Source organism: Marmota monax, unplaced genomic scaffold, assembly GCF_021218885.2.
Source record: "Marmota monax isolate L192 unplaced genomic scaffold, Marmota_monax_Labrador192_F-V1.1 WCK01_AAM20220418_F8-fsc00249, whole genome shotgun sequence".
Lineage (NCBI taxonomy): Eukaryota > Metazoa > Chordata > Mammalia > Rodentia > Sciuridae > Marmota > Marmota monax.
This window is the reverse complement of record NW_026694242.1, coordinates 2,000,234-2,018,225: the sequence shown is the minus strand read 5'-3', so window position 1 is coordinate 2,018,225 and position 17,992 is coordinate 2,000,234. Positions and strand designations below refer to the sequence as shown.

The 17,992-nt window shown below is 33.9% G+C and overlaps 1 protein-coding gene across 1 annotated transcript; it reads right to left on the bottom strand.

The window, feature by feature from the left end:
* Positions 1–7,789: 7,789 nt before the first annotated feature.
* On the bottom strand, positions 7,790–8,884 carry LOC124108516 (zinc finger protein 239-like). Its single transcript, XM_046466980.2, has one exon. It carries the CDS (start codon positions 8,882–8,884, stop codon positions 7,844–7,846), a length of 1,041 nt encoding a protein of 346 aa, XP_046322936.1. The 3' UTR covers positions 7,790–7,843.
* Between the last annotated feature and the right edge of the window lie 9,108 nt (positions 8,885–17,992).

Here is a 17,992-nt window from a genome sequence, read left to right as displayed (position 1 = left end):
GAAGCACTCACCAATGTGGGCAAAAGGCAATGTGTTTACTTGGCACTGAATATTTCTTTTCTGTTTCTACTGTTTTTGTTTTAGCTCCCTACCCCAGGTAGCCCATGTATCAGTCAACTCTACTGGCCTTCCAGTACTTTTACAAGATGTATTGACAACTTTCCAACAAACTGAAAGGCCATATTCATTTGCATATGTTTAAATATATAAAAGATAAAAAGTCAGCACTCCAAAGAATGTTTTGTGATAGTCTTATTATAGGAAGTGGTCCAGGTAATGAAGCTTTGAAATCAACCTCAATTTTTTAGCATTAGAACCAAATAGAACTTAGAACTCTGGTAACCAGGCACACACATTCCATAGAGGGTGCATTATTCATCTCATTTAAAGGGAGATGCACACGATAAAGAGATGTTTTCATGGTGTATTCAAACCTTCCAGGGTTCTAGGCACAAATATGTCCAGAGCACATTTGCATGTTGGCTCAGCCTTCACACCAGGACCTATGACTATTTATCAGAAGACATTTATGGGTAAAAGAGAGCAGTTTAGAGAAGACCAATCCAGGCAAGTCCTCATCTGGGATCAGAGCTGGAATGTTTTTTGACATTCCCCTTCTGTGTGTGTGGGGGGGTAGGGAAGTAATTGAGGGGCACCTTCAATGGCAGAATTAGGTTATATCAGGACATGGGTGGTAAGGTGGATATTTAAATATTGGATTCTAGTTTTTTTACTAAAATTACTATCCAAAGACCTTATTCTGTAATACAATGTGTGGAGGTCTATGCATATATTTCATCTATTTCTAATCTGTGTATGAAATTTTTCAGTGGGAATGTCATCTTTGGAAACAGCCAGTATTAATTATTGTCCTACATGTAAATCAAAATTTTTGCCAAGCTCCTTGTAGACCATAGTAAAGCTACTTGTTAATTCTGTCTCCTGGGGAAAGAGGAAGTGCACCAGAAAACTCACAGTGATATCTGTGTTGTAAGGTTAGCTAAGCCTTCTGGAAAATTGTCTCTTCAAGAGAAAAAAAAAAAGCTGGAGATGGCCAGAATATGCAGAACAAATACCCAAGATGAGGAATCTCCTAAACTCTAAGAATTTCACCACTTGAATCATCTACATGGCCATTCCAAAAGAATTCTAGATTGTATTATTCTCCCTGACAACATAATACATGTAAATCTTCAGGTTATATACGTGGAGAAATAACAGAGAAATCATTTTCACTTTGTTGTCAGTGTTTATTGGGCACTTATATTTCTTTTCTGTTGCTACTGTTTTTGTTTTAACTACCTGCCCCAGGTAGCCCATGTACCAGTCAACTCCACTGGCCTTCTAGTCCTTTAGGAGACTTATATATGAACATCCTTACTAAGAAAGTTTTGACACAAAGAGAAGTGGGAGTTACATAAACAAAGGAGGTAAATGTAGTCTATATTGTTTTAGGGACGTGCCATACCAGAAAACAAGTCTCTATAGCCCCATCTGGTAAGAAGCTATGTCCTTGAATGCCTTTAGAATATTCTAGTAAGATATTTATTTATTTATTTATTTATTGTTGCAGCAGGTCAGCCTTTCAATGCTGTTGGAATGTGATTTGATCCAATTGTACATTCATTCAACCAAGGGGCAGGGACAGTATATGTGTATCCTAATGGGCTGCATCAGTGTCACAGGGATGTCATAAGACAATGAATAGACTGAGTTACACAGATATTTATTTGTCCTAATTCTTTGAATTTTTACATCAAGATACTTGCTGGAATTATTTCCTTTGAGACCCACTCTTTGAGATGTAGATTGCCATCTTCTGTCTCCATGTTTGCAAGACATTTTTCTGGGCTTCTCTGTGTCCTTAGAAAGTAGGTTGCTTTAAACATTAAAGCTTCAAATACAATTGATTATACCTCCTGGCACTATTTGCATATTAAGTGAACCAATTGAAATTACCAATAATTTGAAAAGAATATCCTCATTTAAGAGTCCTAACTCAGTCTTTAATGAAGAGCTAATTTGAGAATAGCTTGGTTATTTTTCAGCCAGTGCCCATGTAACATTATTCTTTGCAGCTCATAGTTCCATTCTTCAATAGTTGTTTAGGTGTCACTCTTACCCCTGAGTTCTGTCTAGCTTCTAGTATTAATTTGGCCAGGCCTGTTGTTTACTAGTACAGCTGTGGGCTTTCCCTTGTTTTTTTATTGAGCTGTGTTTGATATTACTTTCTCTAATGATAAATCAGTAATCACTGCTTATTTTTCTTTATTCTTTTATCAATTTTATTTATTTTTGTCTAATTAGAGGTAATCTATTACAGAATAGTCACTTTGTGATTGGTTAAGCATTATTTCAAGGTTTTCTTGTCTATCTCTAATTCAGGATATTTTTATAATGCCAGGCAGGTTTTCTTTATTTTGAGATTTAAGTTGTTAACAAGAATATTTGGTATACATTTTAAAAGATTGTATTTTTAATCTAAAGACAATATTCTGAATATAAAGGTTTTAAAAATAATAATTTTCCAAAGAATCATGAAAGCTTGGATTAAAATATATTTATGCAGCCAAGTGGCTTCACTTAGGTAAAGAATTTTTATGTAAGAAGATTTTGTTGTGTTTTATTGTTGAAAGCAGATATTCCTAAGACAATTTTCTGAATAGATTTTATTAAAATTATTAAGGTAACTGTGGCATCAACTTTTTTTCTCCCCTAACAGATCACCAATGGAATCTCCTCTTTATGCCCAGTTTGGTCATTTGTCCACCTTGGCCTTCAAATACTGTTTGAATCTAGAGTATTTTTAAGCATATTTAGCAAATATTTCCATTTTGGTTATTGAAACAGGAAAACAAGCCTGAAATATATGTAAAAGTCATATTTAAAACTTTTAAAAGTACTAATTACCTTAGAAAGTGTGATAAGTGCTATCACTTTTTATTTTTTATGAAAAGTAATTTAGATATACACTTTATATCAAATTCAATCATAAGAGATGCCTTTTTTGTTTGGGTGAAACAAAAAAGAAAGACAGACAGACTCAATATCTCATTGCCTTAGAAAATTGTTAGGCTGAGCAAATGGCAGTGCAGAGTTTTATAGAAATGTTCTGGCAAATACCACTCAGAGTTACTGGAGATTGAACTCAGGGGCACTTAATCACTGAGTTACAACCAACCCCATTTTTGTATTTTATATAGAGTTAGGGTCTCACTGAGTTGCTCAGTGCCTTGTAATTCCTGAGGCTGACATTGAAATTGTGATCCTCCTATCTCAGCCTCCTGAGCCACTGGGATTAAAGGCATGTTCCACCATGGCTAGCTGTGTAAGATATTATAAATCAGTATATGCATGACATTTTTTTTACAAGTTTATGTGTTACTCAAAGACGTATAGCTTTTTGTTTCTAATGAAATTCTACTTTTAATTGAAGATGGAAAGACAGTCCTGCATTGCTCCTGCCCATATTGTTGACAGGAAAAATCATGTGTCATCAGATGTGTTCTGTACCATCAGAGGTGCTTTTTAGCCTGAAAGATGTTGGTAACCACTCTGGACAGTACAAAAATTTAAGTTCTGAGTAAGGGGTACTGAATGGTTACTGCACCCCACAATATATTTGAATTTTACCCTCACTCGAAAAAATGAGGTGTGGTTCCAATTTTGGGAATCACTCAGTGAGGTTGAGTTACACACTCCTGTTCCTTAGGAATCCTATCCCTTTTCACTTTTTGGGATAAAATATTCCATGGAACTTCCCCCTTGTGTGTCCCCTATATAAGAATAAAAAATTCCAGTGGCTCTCACTCTTTCCATGGAAACTAAAGGTTGGAGAGCCATCCCAAAGTGTATAACAGTACTTTTTTGTCTTATGTGCTTCTTTTACCATTTTCTTACTTTTTGAAATAGAGTTGTGAACACAGCATACGTCAACCAGCTCCATTGGATGGCAATAGGAATATTTGTCTGGCAGCCTCATACACATTGAAACATTGCATCAGCTTTAAATTTCCTCAGTCAGTTCACAGACACACCAGGAGTGAGAGATTTTTATCAAGGGAGAGGAACCTCTTCTCCACTCCTACTACTTGTTAATGTTATCTCATGTTGACCTTTTATGCTTACATGTAATTTTTTTTTCAGTTTGAAGAGAAACAGTAAGTCTTATTTTCCAACTTGAAAAATTACTTAAATAGCCTACTAATAGTTTTAGTGGCTATTATATATTGAGGACCTCTTGAAACATATCTTTTTTAATTCCTCCAATTGGATTCTGAGGCAAGTATAATTAGTTTCCCTTACAATCCTCACAACTGCAGATTAGAGCTGATAACTTACCCAAGGGCACAAATGATGAGCTAGGATTCCAACCCTGGTCTACACACCATGCTCTCTTCTGCATCAGCCTAATTCTTCTTTACAATTTACTCGCTAAACTTTTTTCATGCTCTTGATAATTTTTTCTCATTGTTTTCTTTTTCTTCTTTTGTGTAGAAGATTGACTTTCAATTTGAAAAAAAATAATTTCCAGTTTTGGCTAAAGATGGAAAGGCATTTTACTTTTACTGCTGCCCAAATGGTTTGCAGGCAAAAATCAGATGGCTTCAGCTGTGTTCTGCACCACCAGATGTTTCTTTAAAAAATCTGAAACATTTGACCAAAAGTTCATTGTGCAAAATAAAACATTTTTATGCTTGTTATGTAGATTATATTTAGACTAACCTCAGTTTGTGTAGCAGTGTCAGTTATTGCTATAATTCAAAACTAGAATCAATAATATTTTTTGATATGGTAATGGCAAGCAGCCATGGATAACACTTAGGATTTCTGGCCTGATCAACCGATAGGATAGATCTTTTCCTGAAATGATGAGACCCTTTTTATATTTATTTATTTACTTACTTACTTACTTATTTTGAGATGCAAGAGTGTGTGTGTGTGTGTGTGTGTGTGTGTGTGTGTTGATGGTTGTGTATGCAGTTTATTTTGGACATTTGAAATTTGAAATATATATTGCTTAGTGAATGTTTAGAGAATTGTATGTATTGAATCCAAAGCAAGCAAAGGTATCTAGGTTAATTTTGTCATGTTAATAAAATTTAAAGTTTTTTTTTTTTAAAAAACCTTTAAAACATGTGAGGCAATAGGTCCAGCTCAGGGACTCCCATTGCATCAGGCGTGCTCTTATCTAGGAGTCACAGTGTTGGGTTTGGTTATATTTTGTAAAAATAATTTTTTGGAGTATATAGGGAGTTGTATAACTGAACAACAGAAGAGGACTCAGCAGTTGTAAAGGTTGCTCTTTTGTTAAGTGAGCGAGTAAACAGTGAAATGGTTTCCCAAAAACATAAGTGCCTAATGTCTGAAAATTGTGAACATGTTAGGTTACATGGAACAGGGGAATTAAAGTTGAAGAAGCAGTGATAAAATGACAAGGATGGAAAGAAGGAATAATAGAAAAAGGGAGTCTTCAAGTTAGTGTGGCAAGATTTAGTATGTCTTACCCTATATCAGACACACACTCAAATGCTGGAATCTCTTAGTCTTAACATCTTGATCAAAGGCTTTAGCCCTGAGAGTCACATTTCAATGTATGTTATGTATACACAAAGAGGGAGAGGTCTAATTCTCTCAAGGTTCCTCTTCTCCCTCTGGAAAGGGAAAGGCTTAGCATTTCTTATGTAGTTCATGTAGGAGAGGTAGTAACTGAATCCTCATACCCACCTTATAGCTGTTCTCATTTGCATTCTTGGGCTCTTACAACATTACTGTCCTAAGATTATGATTTTCATTAAAACTCTGGGGTAAGAGAAGAATCTTTTATTCTTTTTAAATATCCTGGTTATTTTATATTGGAATAACTCTGTTTAAATCTATAAGTGTTTTCTAGTTTTTGTTTGTTTGCCTCGCTCACCTCTCATGGTACTGAAATTGAACCCAGGGAATTCTATATCTACATCCCTGATTTTTTTTTATTTTGAGAAAGAGTCTTACTAAGTTGCAGAGGCTGGCCTCAATTTTGTGATTCTTGTGCCTTTGCCTCCTGAGTCACTGGGTTTAGAAATGTGTGACACCACATCTGGCACAGATTTCCTAATCTTACCTAGCCCATAAGCCTAGGTTTTGACCCTCTAAAACATCTTTCTTTTTATAACTATATTTGGCCTGCTGATGTGTACAGCAGATATAAAGAATTGGTGCAGCCATTTGAATGAATGAAAGGATGTGAAGGAAAGTCAGGTACTGTCTGTAAACTTCATCAGAAGAAGCAAAACTAAAAGAGTAACCAACCTCAAGACAAAAAGTGTTTAGAGCAGAAAAATATCCTGAATGAGCAAATGATATTTAGAAAAAAAATGAGAATAAGATATAAAAAATGAGAATAAGTTTTAGGTAATCATGGATTATATTTTTCTGAGAATATAAAGAATGCATGTTTATTTCCTTGATTTACTAAAATCAAATAGTTAATTTTCTATCATTGCATTTGCATGTTGGCTCCTAGTCTCTTGGGTCTTTCTCCTCTCCCTGACTGGGAGCTTGTATAACTCTCCGGAGTTGTAGATCCCTTAGGGTGTACTGCTACTCTATAAGGTGAAATGTTAAACTCATAATTCAAACTACGGATATCTGGGCATTATTTTAGTATCCCTAGGTCCTTCCTATAACTCTCTTAATTTTCCCATAATTACAAACAAGAGAGTATATAATTTACATAAATAATATTCTCCAAATAATACTTGATTAAACATATGAAATAATTAATGAAGACATTATAGCATTATTTACCCAATAGAATGTTTTACTATTGCATCGATCCATTAGCAAAGTGAATAGTGGGAGATGTGTGACCTAATAACATCATTAAATGCATGACAAGGTTAACATTAAGAAATTCACACTTTATTTAGCAACAAATTGCATCTGTAATGAAATATAAGTAAAAACGCAGGGTGGACCATGCTGTGACCCTAGGGACATAAGAAGCTTTGCAAGTTCAAAGTCAGTCTCCATAACTTAAGGGGCACTGAAAATTTTAAATTTTAAATTTCATATAAATCTTAAGAGACTTCTGAAATAATCAACTCTGAGTATTATTATTTCTCCAGTTGTGAAAAATGAGACTCTTAAGTAATTGTTGATTTATACTAAAATTATATCCTTTTAGGGATGCACAATTCTATACTTGTATTTCCTTATTTCTACAATATCAGCTAAAGATGTTAAGAAAATTTTCAGCAAATGTCAAAAGCAATTACCCATTTTCTACATTTAAATGATTTTTTTCCACCTAGGTCCCAAATACTTCAAGAGATGGGCTATACATAAGAAACTTACTACAATCTTTATATTTGTCAAGGTGTTTTTGTAAATATTTTGCTGTTATCTAAGGTACACACTTTGGACAAATGCTACTCCACATTTGCTACAGATATGAGGTCAGAAATTTTAAAATGTCGGAAATTTGAATACAGTCTTGGACACATTCTTTGGGTTTCTATATGCTAAAAATCCTCCAGTGTTTTAAAAATGTTTGATCAATGGCCAAAAGCTTTGCAAAATTTTTTCCACATGTCCTCTCACTCGTATGAATTCTGAGGTGCTGAGTAGGGTGTGAACAACTATTGGAGACTCTGTCACCTATTTTACATTCATATAATTTCTGTGCTATCATATGTCTGGTGTGAAATAGTGTTGAACTACTGTGAAATAAGGGTTGATTCATCCTTAAAGACACTGATGCAATGTTTTCATTGTAAAACTTCTCTCCAGTGTAAAATCTATAATGTTTAGTAAGATGTGATCTTCAATATTAAAAGCTTTGCCATTCTTCACATTTTTAGGACTTCTCTCTAGTATGGATTCTCTGGTGTCGAGTAAGTGATGATTGTTGATTAAAATCTTTGCCACATTCTCTACATTTGTAGGGCTTCTCTCCAGTGTGGATTCTCAGGTGCTGAGTAAGTACTATTTTTTGATTAAAACTTTTGCCACATTCTTTACATTTGTAGGGCTTCTCTCCAGTGTGGATTCGCTGGTGCTGAGTAAGTGATGATTTTTGACTGAAACTCTTGCCACACACTTTACATTTGTAGGGCTTCTCTCCAGTATGAATCCTGTTGTGGCAAGAGAGATGTGAGTTTTTATTAAAACTCTTGCCACACACTTTACATTTGTAGGGCTTCTCTCCAGTATGAATCCTTTTGTGACAATTATGCTGTGAGAGGCTATTGAAAGCTTTGCCACACTCTTTACATTTATAGGGCTTCTCTCCAGTGTGGATTCGCTGGTGCTCAGTAAGTGATGATTTTTGACTGAAACTCTTGCCACACACTTTACATTTGTAGGGCTTCTCTCCAGTATGAATCCTGTTGTGGCGATCAAGATTTGAGTTTCTATTAAAACTCATGCCACACACTTTACATTTGTATGGCTTCTCTCTAGTATGAATTCTCTGGTAATTTTTAAGGCTTGGTTTTTGACTGAAACCTTTGCAAAATTGTTTACATATGTAGGGCATCACTCCAGAGTGTGTCCATTGGTGACAAATAAGATTTGAGCTTTTATTAGAAGTTTTGTCACATTCTTTGCATTTGCATGGCATATCTTCTGTATGAACACTGTGATGTTGAGTAAAGTTCTTTAGTGCATTGCATTCTTCACATTGGTAGGTCTTCTCTGCAGAATAAATTTTTTGGTGTTGAGTAAGGGTTGAAAAACTTTTTAAGGCTTTCCCACACTTTTTACATTTACAGGTCTCTCCTTCAGTATAAATCCTCTGATACTTAACAAGTTGTAACTTTTCACTAAAAGTTTTTTCACATTCTTTAAATTTGTAGAATTTATCACTGTCATAGTATCTGCTGTGTTTAAAAAACATATCAAAGCATTTGCTTGCTCAATATCTTCTATACTTATAGGGCTGTCTTTCTCTATAAATTCTCTTGTATTAAGAAAGCTCTGCACTGTGGTTAAGAGCCCTTTCATATATCTACACTTGCAGGTTTTTGTCTTGGCTATGAATATTTTAATGAATACTAATTTTTTATCACTGAAGCAAGACTTTCCTACATTTTTCATCTTGGTAAATTTCCTTTAGAAAAGGACTAGGAGTTCTCTATAGTCATAATTGTTATCACCAATGTAAATATACTGGTCATTACTCAGGGTAGAGACATGGCTTATTGTGTTACTTATAGCATTATCTATATAGTGCACTTTCCAGAAATCTGTATCAGAATTGTCAATGAACAATAGTGGGGAAGTAGAAACTTTTCTACAATTTTTAATATTGTCCATTTGGGAGCAAGGAGAAATTAATATTTTGTTTCAGAAAAATGGACATTTTATAAAGAAACTCCCAAAAGGTTCACTTTTAGAAATATCTTTTCTGTGCAAATGTTTGACTGGAATTTTAACTCAGTGCTACTTTTATAATTGGCCAAGTTAAAAACTGATGCATGGACTAGATTTCAAATTTTCCACATTGCCTTTCAGTTAAAAAATGGCTATGGATTTATTCTTAAAATACATATAAAACTCCTCAAAATAATTGGAATACATTGAATTTTTGTTTCAGATATTAATTTTCTCTGGTGTCTTTTGACCATAAAATTTTTATCATAAATAGGGACTACTGATTGATTTTGTCTATTATAATACAATTTTTGAACTTTACTCTCACCTATTTTTTCCCATTGTTTTCTTGGTTGTAAATAGTCAAAGTCACACTTTCCATATCTTCCCTCTCTCTCTTTTATTCCCTGCTCTGGTAAAATTTCTCGAGGATGATGAGAAGTCATGGCTGTAATAAATAAAAATAACAAACATGTTTACTTACTGTACTGGGCTGAGTATATTTTGCAGACCTAAGAAATTACACCAAAAAATAACATCAGCAGGGGAGTGGATTATTAAATCCAAGTCTATCATTACTGTAGAAATATATAAATCAAATAAAAATACACACAGAAAATTACTTTGAAAATTTTCCTAATCATCTTTGTGTTCACAGTATCCAAGATGAGTACATTACTATGGAGAGTAACATAGTAGAGAAAAATACATTGTGTTACACAAAGATTTTCCTCCTTCAGAATATATTTTCAAAATCTACCAACTTTCTTCTGTTTCATTAAAATATAAAAATATGAAACATGTGAATATTTGGGGACTGTTCAAAAAGGGGTTCCTGCTTACCAACAGAAAAAAACATGGCTAAATCAACTGTAAGCAAAGTTTTGAATTACTCAAAGGGAATAGTCAATTATCATTTAAAAGAAGTTTACTGAAATAAACCAACACACAAAAAACAGAATAAAAATTAATCAAGAATTGTTACTAGTAATAAGCAGAAAATGTATGTTTAAAGACTTTCTTTAGAAAATGTCTGAAATAGTCAGGGGTGGTTGTACATAGCAACATAGGAGGTTGAGCTAGAGGATCAAAATTTGAAGGCCAGACAAAGTAAAAAATGCAAAGTGCTAAATCGCCCCTAAGTTCTCTTTCCAGTACTAATAAACACATCTCAGAAAATAGGAAAAATGAAACATCCAAGCAGCTCAGTTTTCTCCAAGTTGTAAAGACTCAAAGTAGGTTTTAATCCAAGTTTAAAAACTCAGGATACTGAGAGCATCCAAGAGAAAAAGATGGGTCACCTAGAAATGTGTAACTATATAATTGTGAAATCCTTAGTCAAATCTTCACAACACAGGAAGGAATTTGAGTCTATCTATATTCAAGGGATGAAAGAATAAAATTATCAACCAAGACATTATATTCACAGCTACTACCTTTCAAAAGAGAAGGAAAATGAAGACTTTAAACATATAAAAATACACACACTATTCATCAACACTGGATCTGTTCTCCAAAAAGTACTAAAGGTGATCCTTCATAATAAAATGTAAGTGCACAACATCACAAGTCATATGAAATTTTAAACATTTCTTGGCAAAAACAATTCTATTTTATTGCAATGACGGGTCTCCAAACATGTAATTTTGCAATAGAATTTGAAAGAAAAAAGCATAACAATACTGTCAATAGGCATATATACCTGTAACAATAATATAATTTTAAAAGGACACATAAATATATTCAGTTTTTAAATAAAGTGAAGTCAAGTTGGTACTCATACAAAGTATGAGTAGGAGATTCTTCATTTTTAGAGTTTTTTGTTGGCAAATGCAAGATTACAAAATTCTGATCAAAACAAAACTTGGATATCTGAATTAACTCTAAATATTGCAACTGTAGGTAGTCTACAGGATACTCTAAATCTAAGAACACACACATACTGAAAGCAAAAGGATATAATAATGACACAAAAGTGATCGAACAAAACCTGGGCTGTCTAAATTATAGACAGTTATAGGACATAGAAGACGTTTTAAATTAAAAAAAAAAAAAAACTTTGAAAAGAGGCAAAAGAGAGAAAAGGACCCTTTCCCTAGGTTCTGAATTAAGAGTAAATACATTTGCTGCGTACTTCATACTTCCCAAACACACAAAGAAAACACTGAGAGGGTTGAATGAAAACAAAGAATCACTGTGATACTAAGAGACATCAATCCCCACTTACTGAAAAGGGAAATACAGTGAAGCAAAATGGTAATTGCAAAGCATAAGACTTTGAAAATATTTTGAAACTACTATAGACTTATAGAATCCCTGTTCTTAATCACAAGTGGGATATTATGCTGGTTAGATCAATTTTATATATTAAAACAAAGGTTAATAAATATTTAAGTGATAGTTTTTTTGTAACCAACATGGAATAAATATTTGAAGTCAAAAGTGGTAGGGATTTTCAAAAATCCCTAAATATGTGTCAGTTGATTGAACACTCTTTTGCATGCTGTTGTTCAAAATTGAAAGATTAAATTTAAAGATGTCTATGCTACTTAAAGTTAACTAGAGGCTCCATGTAGTATTCATCAACCTCCCATAGTTATTTTTTTTTGCAGAGAAATCTATCCTTTAAATTGTATGAATATCCCCCAAAATACAAATAAGACTATTTCCCTGCTTAAAAATATACTAAAAGTTACAGCATTCAATTGTAAATGCAGACATGGAGTTAGGTAGATGGACTTCTTAGTGAGTGTGGCAATAACCTTCACATCAATAGCAAATTAAAAACATTGCACACCAGTGTTGTTACAATGTTATTCAACAGAGCCATCATAGGGTATGCAACCCAAATATCCCTTGAAAAGAATGATGAGCCAATTTGGAATATGGAAACTAGAACTTTGAAGTCAAAGAATTGATTCTAATTATATATTTTACAAAATCTATGTACACTAGGTTAACTGAAATGTCACAGAAAGAATACTGCAGAATTCTAGGAACATGACATCTCTAAACTAAAGAAGCAGCTTTCTGAACAAAAGAGAATTGTTTTGTGATGGGGAGACCGAAATGAGCACTTGCTTCCTAGGAATTGATTTTTTTTTTGAGATGTAAACTTTTTAGAGATACATTGCATAACAATTTGAATTAATGATACTGAACTGTATATTTAAGATTTTGGAGACAGTAAGTTTTATTTTGTGGTTTTGATTACAATGAAAATTAAAAGATAAAGAGAATTGCAACATTTCTCAAAGCTACATTTCAAATAATGTGGTCTTTATCCTATAAATAAGAACAAGCTCATCCATATACAAACAATGGGCATGCATGTAATCTCAGCTAGTAGGAAGTCTGAGGCAAGTGAATTGCAAATTCAAGACATCCTCAATAACTTAGTGAGAACCTCTCCAAATATGAGTGAAAAGGAGCTTGGGGTGTAGTTCAGCATGAGAGTATCACTGCCATCAATCCCCATTACACTTATACATAGAAAACTTCAATTTCTACATACATGGGCAGAATGAAAAGCCAATCAAGATAAAATACAAAAGTCATGGACAAAAGAGGCTTAATATTTATACAAGCAAAAGCACATATAATATTTTTGGCAATACAAACAAGAATCATACATATCTTAGTTTGTGAAGCAATTAACTGATATGAGGAAACCCAGTCTGTAACATGGAACCTACTGTACACAATTTAAAAAAGAAAAACAAACAACCAAATTGTAAATATCCACAGATGTATTATTTTACAAATCCTCTAACTCAAATAAAACTTACACAATCTCTCAAAACAGCAGTCTTTGTTCAACTTGACATTCATTCCATGGCAGATAATTTCACAGAAAATACATTACACATATCAGAAAGAACACTGATAAGGAAACTTTAGTGAAAAAAATGTACAAATAAGATTAGAGAAATTGACTTATGATAGTAATGTATTACAATGGGTGGACCTAGAGGTCTCCAGAAATGTGCAAAACTTTCCTGCAAATAATGGAAGGAGGGCTGGAGTTCTAGAGTAGTGTTACAGAGCTTGTCTAGCATGTGTGAGGCCCTGGGTTCAATTCTCAGCACCATATATGGATAAATAGGAAATTCATTAACAACTAAAAATATTTTTTTAATTATGGAAGATCTGTCAGGTAATATTGACACTCACAAGGCAAGGGGAGTGTTTTGTTGTTAATTTGAATGTATGGAGACATTACTGGAAGAAAAGCAGGATACTACATAATTTTAAAGCACAAAACACAGGACAGGTTTTTCTATGATAACAAGAGAAAGAATTCAAAGCTTCTCAAAAATATTTTCTGCTGGATAATGTCTCAATGAACCTTTTTGAATTTAGACTTCCTCCTCTACCTCAACTATGTCCTCTACTATATGTGGGCCACAGGATTTGACATCACTGCATTCCTCTAAGACAACCATATGTCAAGTGAAAGATATATATCATGCCACCAAAGGAAAACATTAAGGATGAAAGGAAACATCATTAACATTTTCTTGTCAGAACCAAGAACTACCCCCATCTTTTTTATTGAAAGCATAAATCTGCAACACATTCTTGTGGAGAAGTTCCCAAAAGATATACTTCAAGGGAAGAAAACTAAATAGTGATAATTAGGAATTTTGAAGGAAAGTTATGCTCACCCACAAAGACTAGGTTGCTGTAGTTCTCCAACATCACTTCTCTATATAAATTCTGCTGAGCAGGATCCAGGCATTCCCATTCCTCCTTAGAGAAATCAATAGCCACATCCCTGAATGTCAATGGCTCCTGAAATAAAAATTGTTAGATCAATAGAACATGGACCAAACCATTATTCAGTTTTTAATTTGAATTAAGAGTTAGTAGAACTGACTGTCGTGTAGGAGAGTGACTTTATTTATGTAATAAGATACTTCCCATTATCTAATTCAGAGGAAAATACATAAGTCTAAAAATAGTATATATATTCCATATCAGAGTGAAGTGAACTATATATACCATAATCCAAGCACTGAATAAAAGCCCAACTCCTAACTTTTCTGCCATCAGTGAATGTGAAATTTGGCGGACATTCCAGATGCAAATCAGACTTGTCAAAGATATTCTCATAAGGTGATTGTGCACAAGGGAGACAAAAAGACTAGTAAAAAAGCTTTTAAAAACAGTCTGGTTCCTATTCTCTCTACTTTCTATCCATGAGATAGATTGAGATCCACAATACAATTAGTTTCAAGTATCATCCATGACACATTCCCAATGTGTAAAATATTCATAAAATAAAATATTTGGAGACATGTAAAGTGACACTTCCACCTCGTGAAAAGACAAACTTGAAATATTTCAAGTTCTATAAGCAGTTCAACGAGTGAATCAATTTGGTACAATAGAATGAACAATGGGTTACAGAAGACTTCAAGGAGGAGATTAAAAAATTCTTAGAGGTAAACAAGAACATAGACACAACATATCAAAATCTCTTGGACACTATGAAAGCAGTACTAGGAGGAAACTTCATTGCATGGAGTTCATTCCTTAAAAGAAGAAAAAGTCAATCATTGATCTCATACTTCATCTCAAAGCCCTAGAAGAACAAATCAACAGCAAAAGCAGAAGGCAAGAAATAATTAAAATTAGAACTGAAATTGAATTAAAAGAAACAATTAAACCTTGACAAAAAGTTGGTTCTCTGACAGACCCCTAGCTATGCTGATGAAAAGAAGGAGAGAGAAAAATCAAATTACCAGCATACATGATGAAAATGGCAATATCCCAACAGACACTACAGAAATAGAGAGGATATTTAGAAATTATCTTGAAAATGTATACCCTAATAAAATAGAAGATATTGAAGGCATCAACAAATTTCTTAATTCATATGATATGCCCAGATTGAATCAGGAAGACATACACAATTTAAACAGATCAATATTAAATGATGAAATACAAGATGCCATCAGAAGCTTACCAACCAAGAAAAGCCCAGGCCCAGATGGATACACTGCAGAGTTAAACAAGACCTTTAAAGAAGAAATTCAAAAATACCAATACTCTTCAATTTATTTCAGAAAATACAGAAAGAAGCAGCACTTCCAAACTCATTCTATGAGGCCAATATCACCCTGATCCCAAAACCAGACACGGACAAATGAAAGAAAGAAAACTTCAGACCAATATCTCTAATGAACATAGATGCAAAAATTCTGAATAAAATTCTGGCAAATTAAATACAAAAACATATTTAAAAGGTCGTGCACTAAGATCAAGTGGGGTTTGTCCAGGGATACAGGGTTGGTTCAACATATAGAAATCAATAAAGCTAATTCATCACATCAATAGACTTAAAAATAGGAATAATATGATCATCTCAAGAGACACAGAAAAACCATTTGACAAATACAGCACCCTTTCACGTTCAAAAAATTAGAAAAACTTGAGATAACAGGAACATACCTCAACATCATACTGGCTCTCTACATTAAGGCTAAAGCCAACATAATTCTAAAGGGAGAAAAACTAAAGGCATTCCCTCTAAAAACTGGAACAAGACAGGGATGCTCTCTCTCACCATTTCTATTCAACATATTTCTTGAAACACTGGCCAGAGCAATTAGACAGATGAAAGAAATTAAAGGAATAACTACAGGAAAAGAACTTAAATTAGCACTATTTTCTGACAATATGATTCTATACCTAGAAGACTCCAAAAGCACCACCAGAAAACTTCTAGAACTAAAAAATGAATTCAGCAAAGCAGCAGGATATAAAATTAACACACATTTAAAAAGGCATTTCTGTATATCAGTGACAAAGCCTCAAAAAGAAAATAAGAAGAACTACCCCATTTACAGTAACTTCAAAAAAAAGAAAACATAAGATACTTGGGAATCAACTTAACAAAAGATGTGAAAGATCTATACAAGGAAACCTACAGAACCCTAAAGAAACAAATCAAAGAAGACCTTAGAAGATGGAAAGATCTACCTTACTCTTGAATAGGCAGAATTAATACTATCAAAACAACCATACAACCAAAAGCACTACCCTGATTTAATGCAATTCTGATCAAAATCCCAATGACATTTCTCATAGAAATAGAAAAAGCAATCATGAAATTCATCTGGAAAAATAAGAATCCCAGAATAGCTAAAGCAATTATAAGCAGGAAGAGCAAAGCAGGTGGTATCACTATACCAGACCTTAAACTATACTACAGAGCAATAGTAACAAAAACAGCATGGTATTGGCACTAAAACAGGCCGGTAGACCAATGGTACAGAATAGAGGACACACAGACTAACTCACAAAATTACAATTATCTTACATTAGACAAAGGTGCCAAGAACATGCATTGGAGAAAAGATAGCCTCTTCAACAAACGGTGCTGTGAAAACTGGAAATCCATTTTCAAAAAAATGAAATTAAAACCCTCTCTCTCACCATGCAGAAAACTCAACTCAAAGTGGATCAAGGACCTAGGATTTAAACCAGAGACTCTGCATCTAATAGAAGACAAAATAGGCCATAATCTTCATCACATGGGGCTAGGCCGCCCCAACTTCCTTAATAAGATGCCTATAGCACAATAATTAAAACCAAGAATCAAAAATGGGAAGGATTCAAACTAAAAAGTTTCTTCTAAGAAAAAAAATCTGAGGTGAAGAGAGAGCCTAAATCCTGGGAGTAGATTTTTATCCCTCACACATCAGATAGAGAACTAATATCTAGTATATAAAGAACTCAAAATGCTAAGCACCAAAAAACCCAATAATCCAACCAACAAATTGGCCCAGGACCTGAACAGACACTTTTCAGAAAATGATGTAGAATCAACAAATTTTTTTTAAAAGTTCATCATCTCTTGCAATTAGAGAAATGCAAATCAAAACCACTCTAAGATATCATCTCACTCCAGTCAGAATGGCAGATATCATAAAGACAAACAACAAGTGTTGGCAAGGATGTGGGGGGAAAGGCACACTCATACACTGCTGGTGGGACTGCAAATTGGTGCAAACAACATGGAAAACTGTATAGAGATTCCTTCGAAATCTGGGAATGAAAACACCATTTGACCCAGCTATTCCTCTTCACGGACTATTCTCAAAAGACTTGAAAACAGCATACTACAGGATCACAGCCATGTCAATGTTTATAGCAGCACAATGCAGAATAGCACACTGTGGAGCCAACCCAGATGCCCTTAAGTGGATGAATGGATAAAAATATGGGGCATATATACACAATGCAATTTTACTCAGCAATAATAAAATCATGGCAATTGCACATAAATGGATGGTATTGGAGAAGGGAAGTTAGGCAAACCCAAAAAATAAATGTTGAATGATTTCTCTGATATTAGGAGGCTGACTATAGTGGGGTAGGGAGGGGGAGCATGGGAGGAATAGATGAATTCTACATAGGGCAGAGTTGTTGGAGGGGAGGGGAGGAGGCAGGGGATTAGCAGTGATTGTGGAATGTGATGACACCATTATCCAAAGTACATGTATGAAGACACAAATTGGTGCCAACATACCTTATATACAACCAGAGATATGAAAAATTGTGATATATATGTGTATTAAGAGTTGTATTGAAGAAATGAGTACATATATAATGGCATAAATTA

Bases quoted from the DNA above. Each gene is read 5' to 3' on its own strand.
- LOC124108516 (XM_046466980.2), bottom strand. From the start codon at position 8,884: ATGTTTTTTAAACACAGCAGATACTATGACAGTGATAAATTCTACAAA.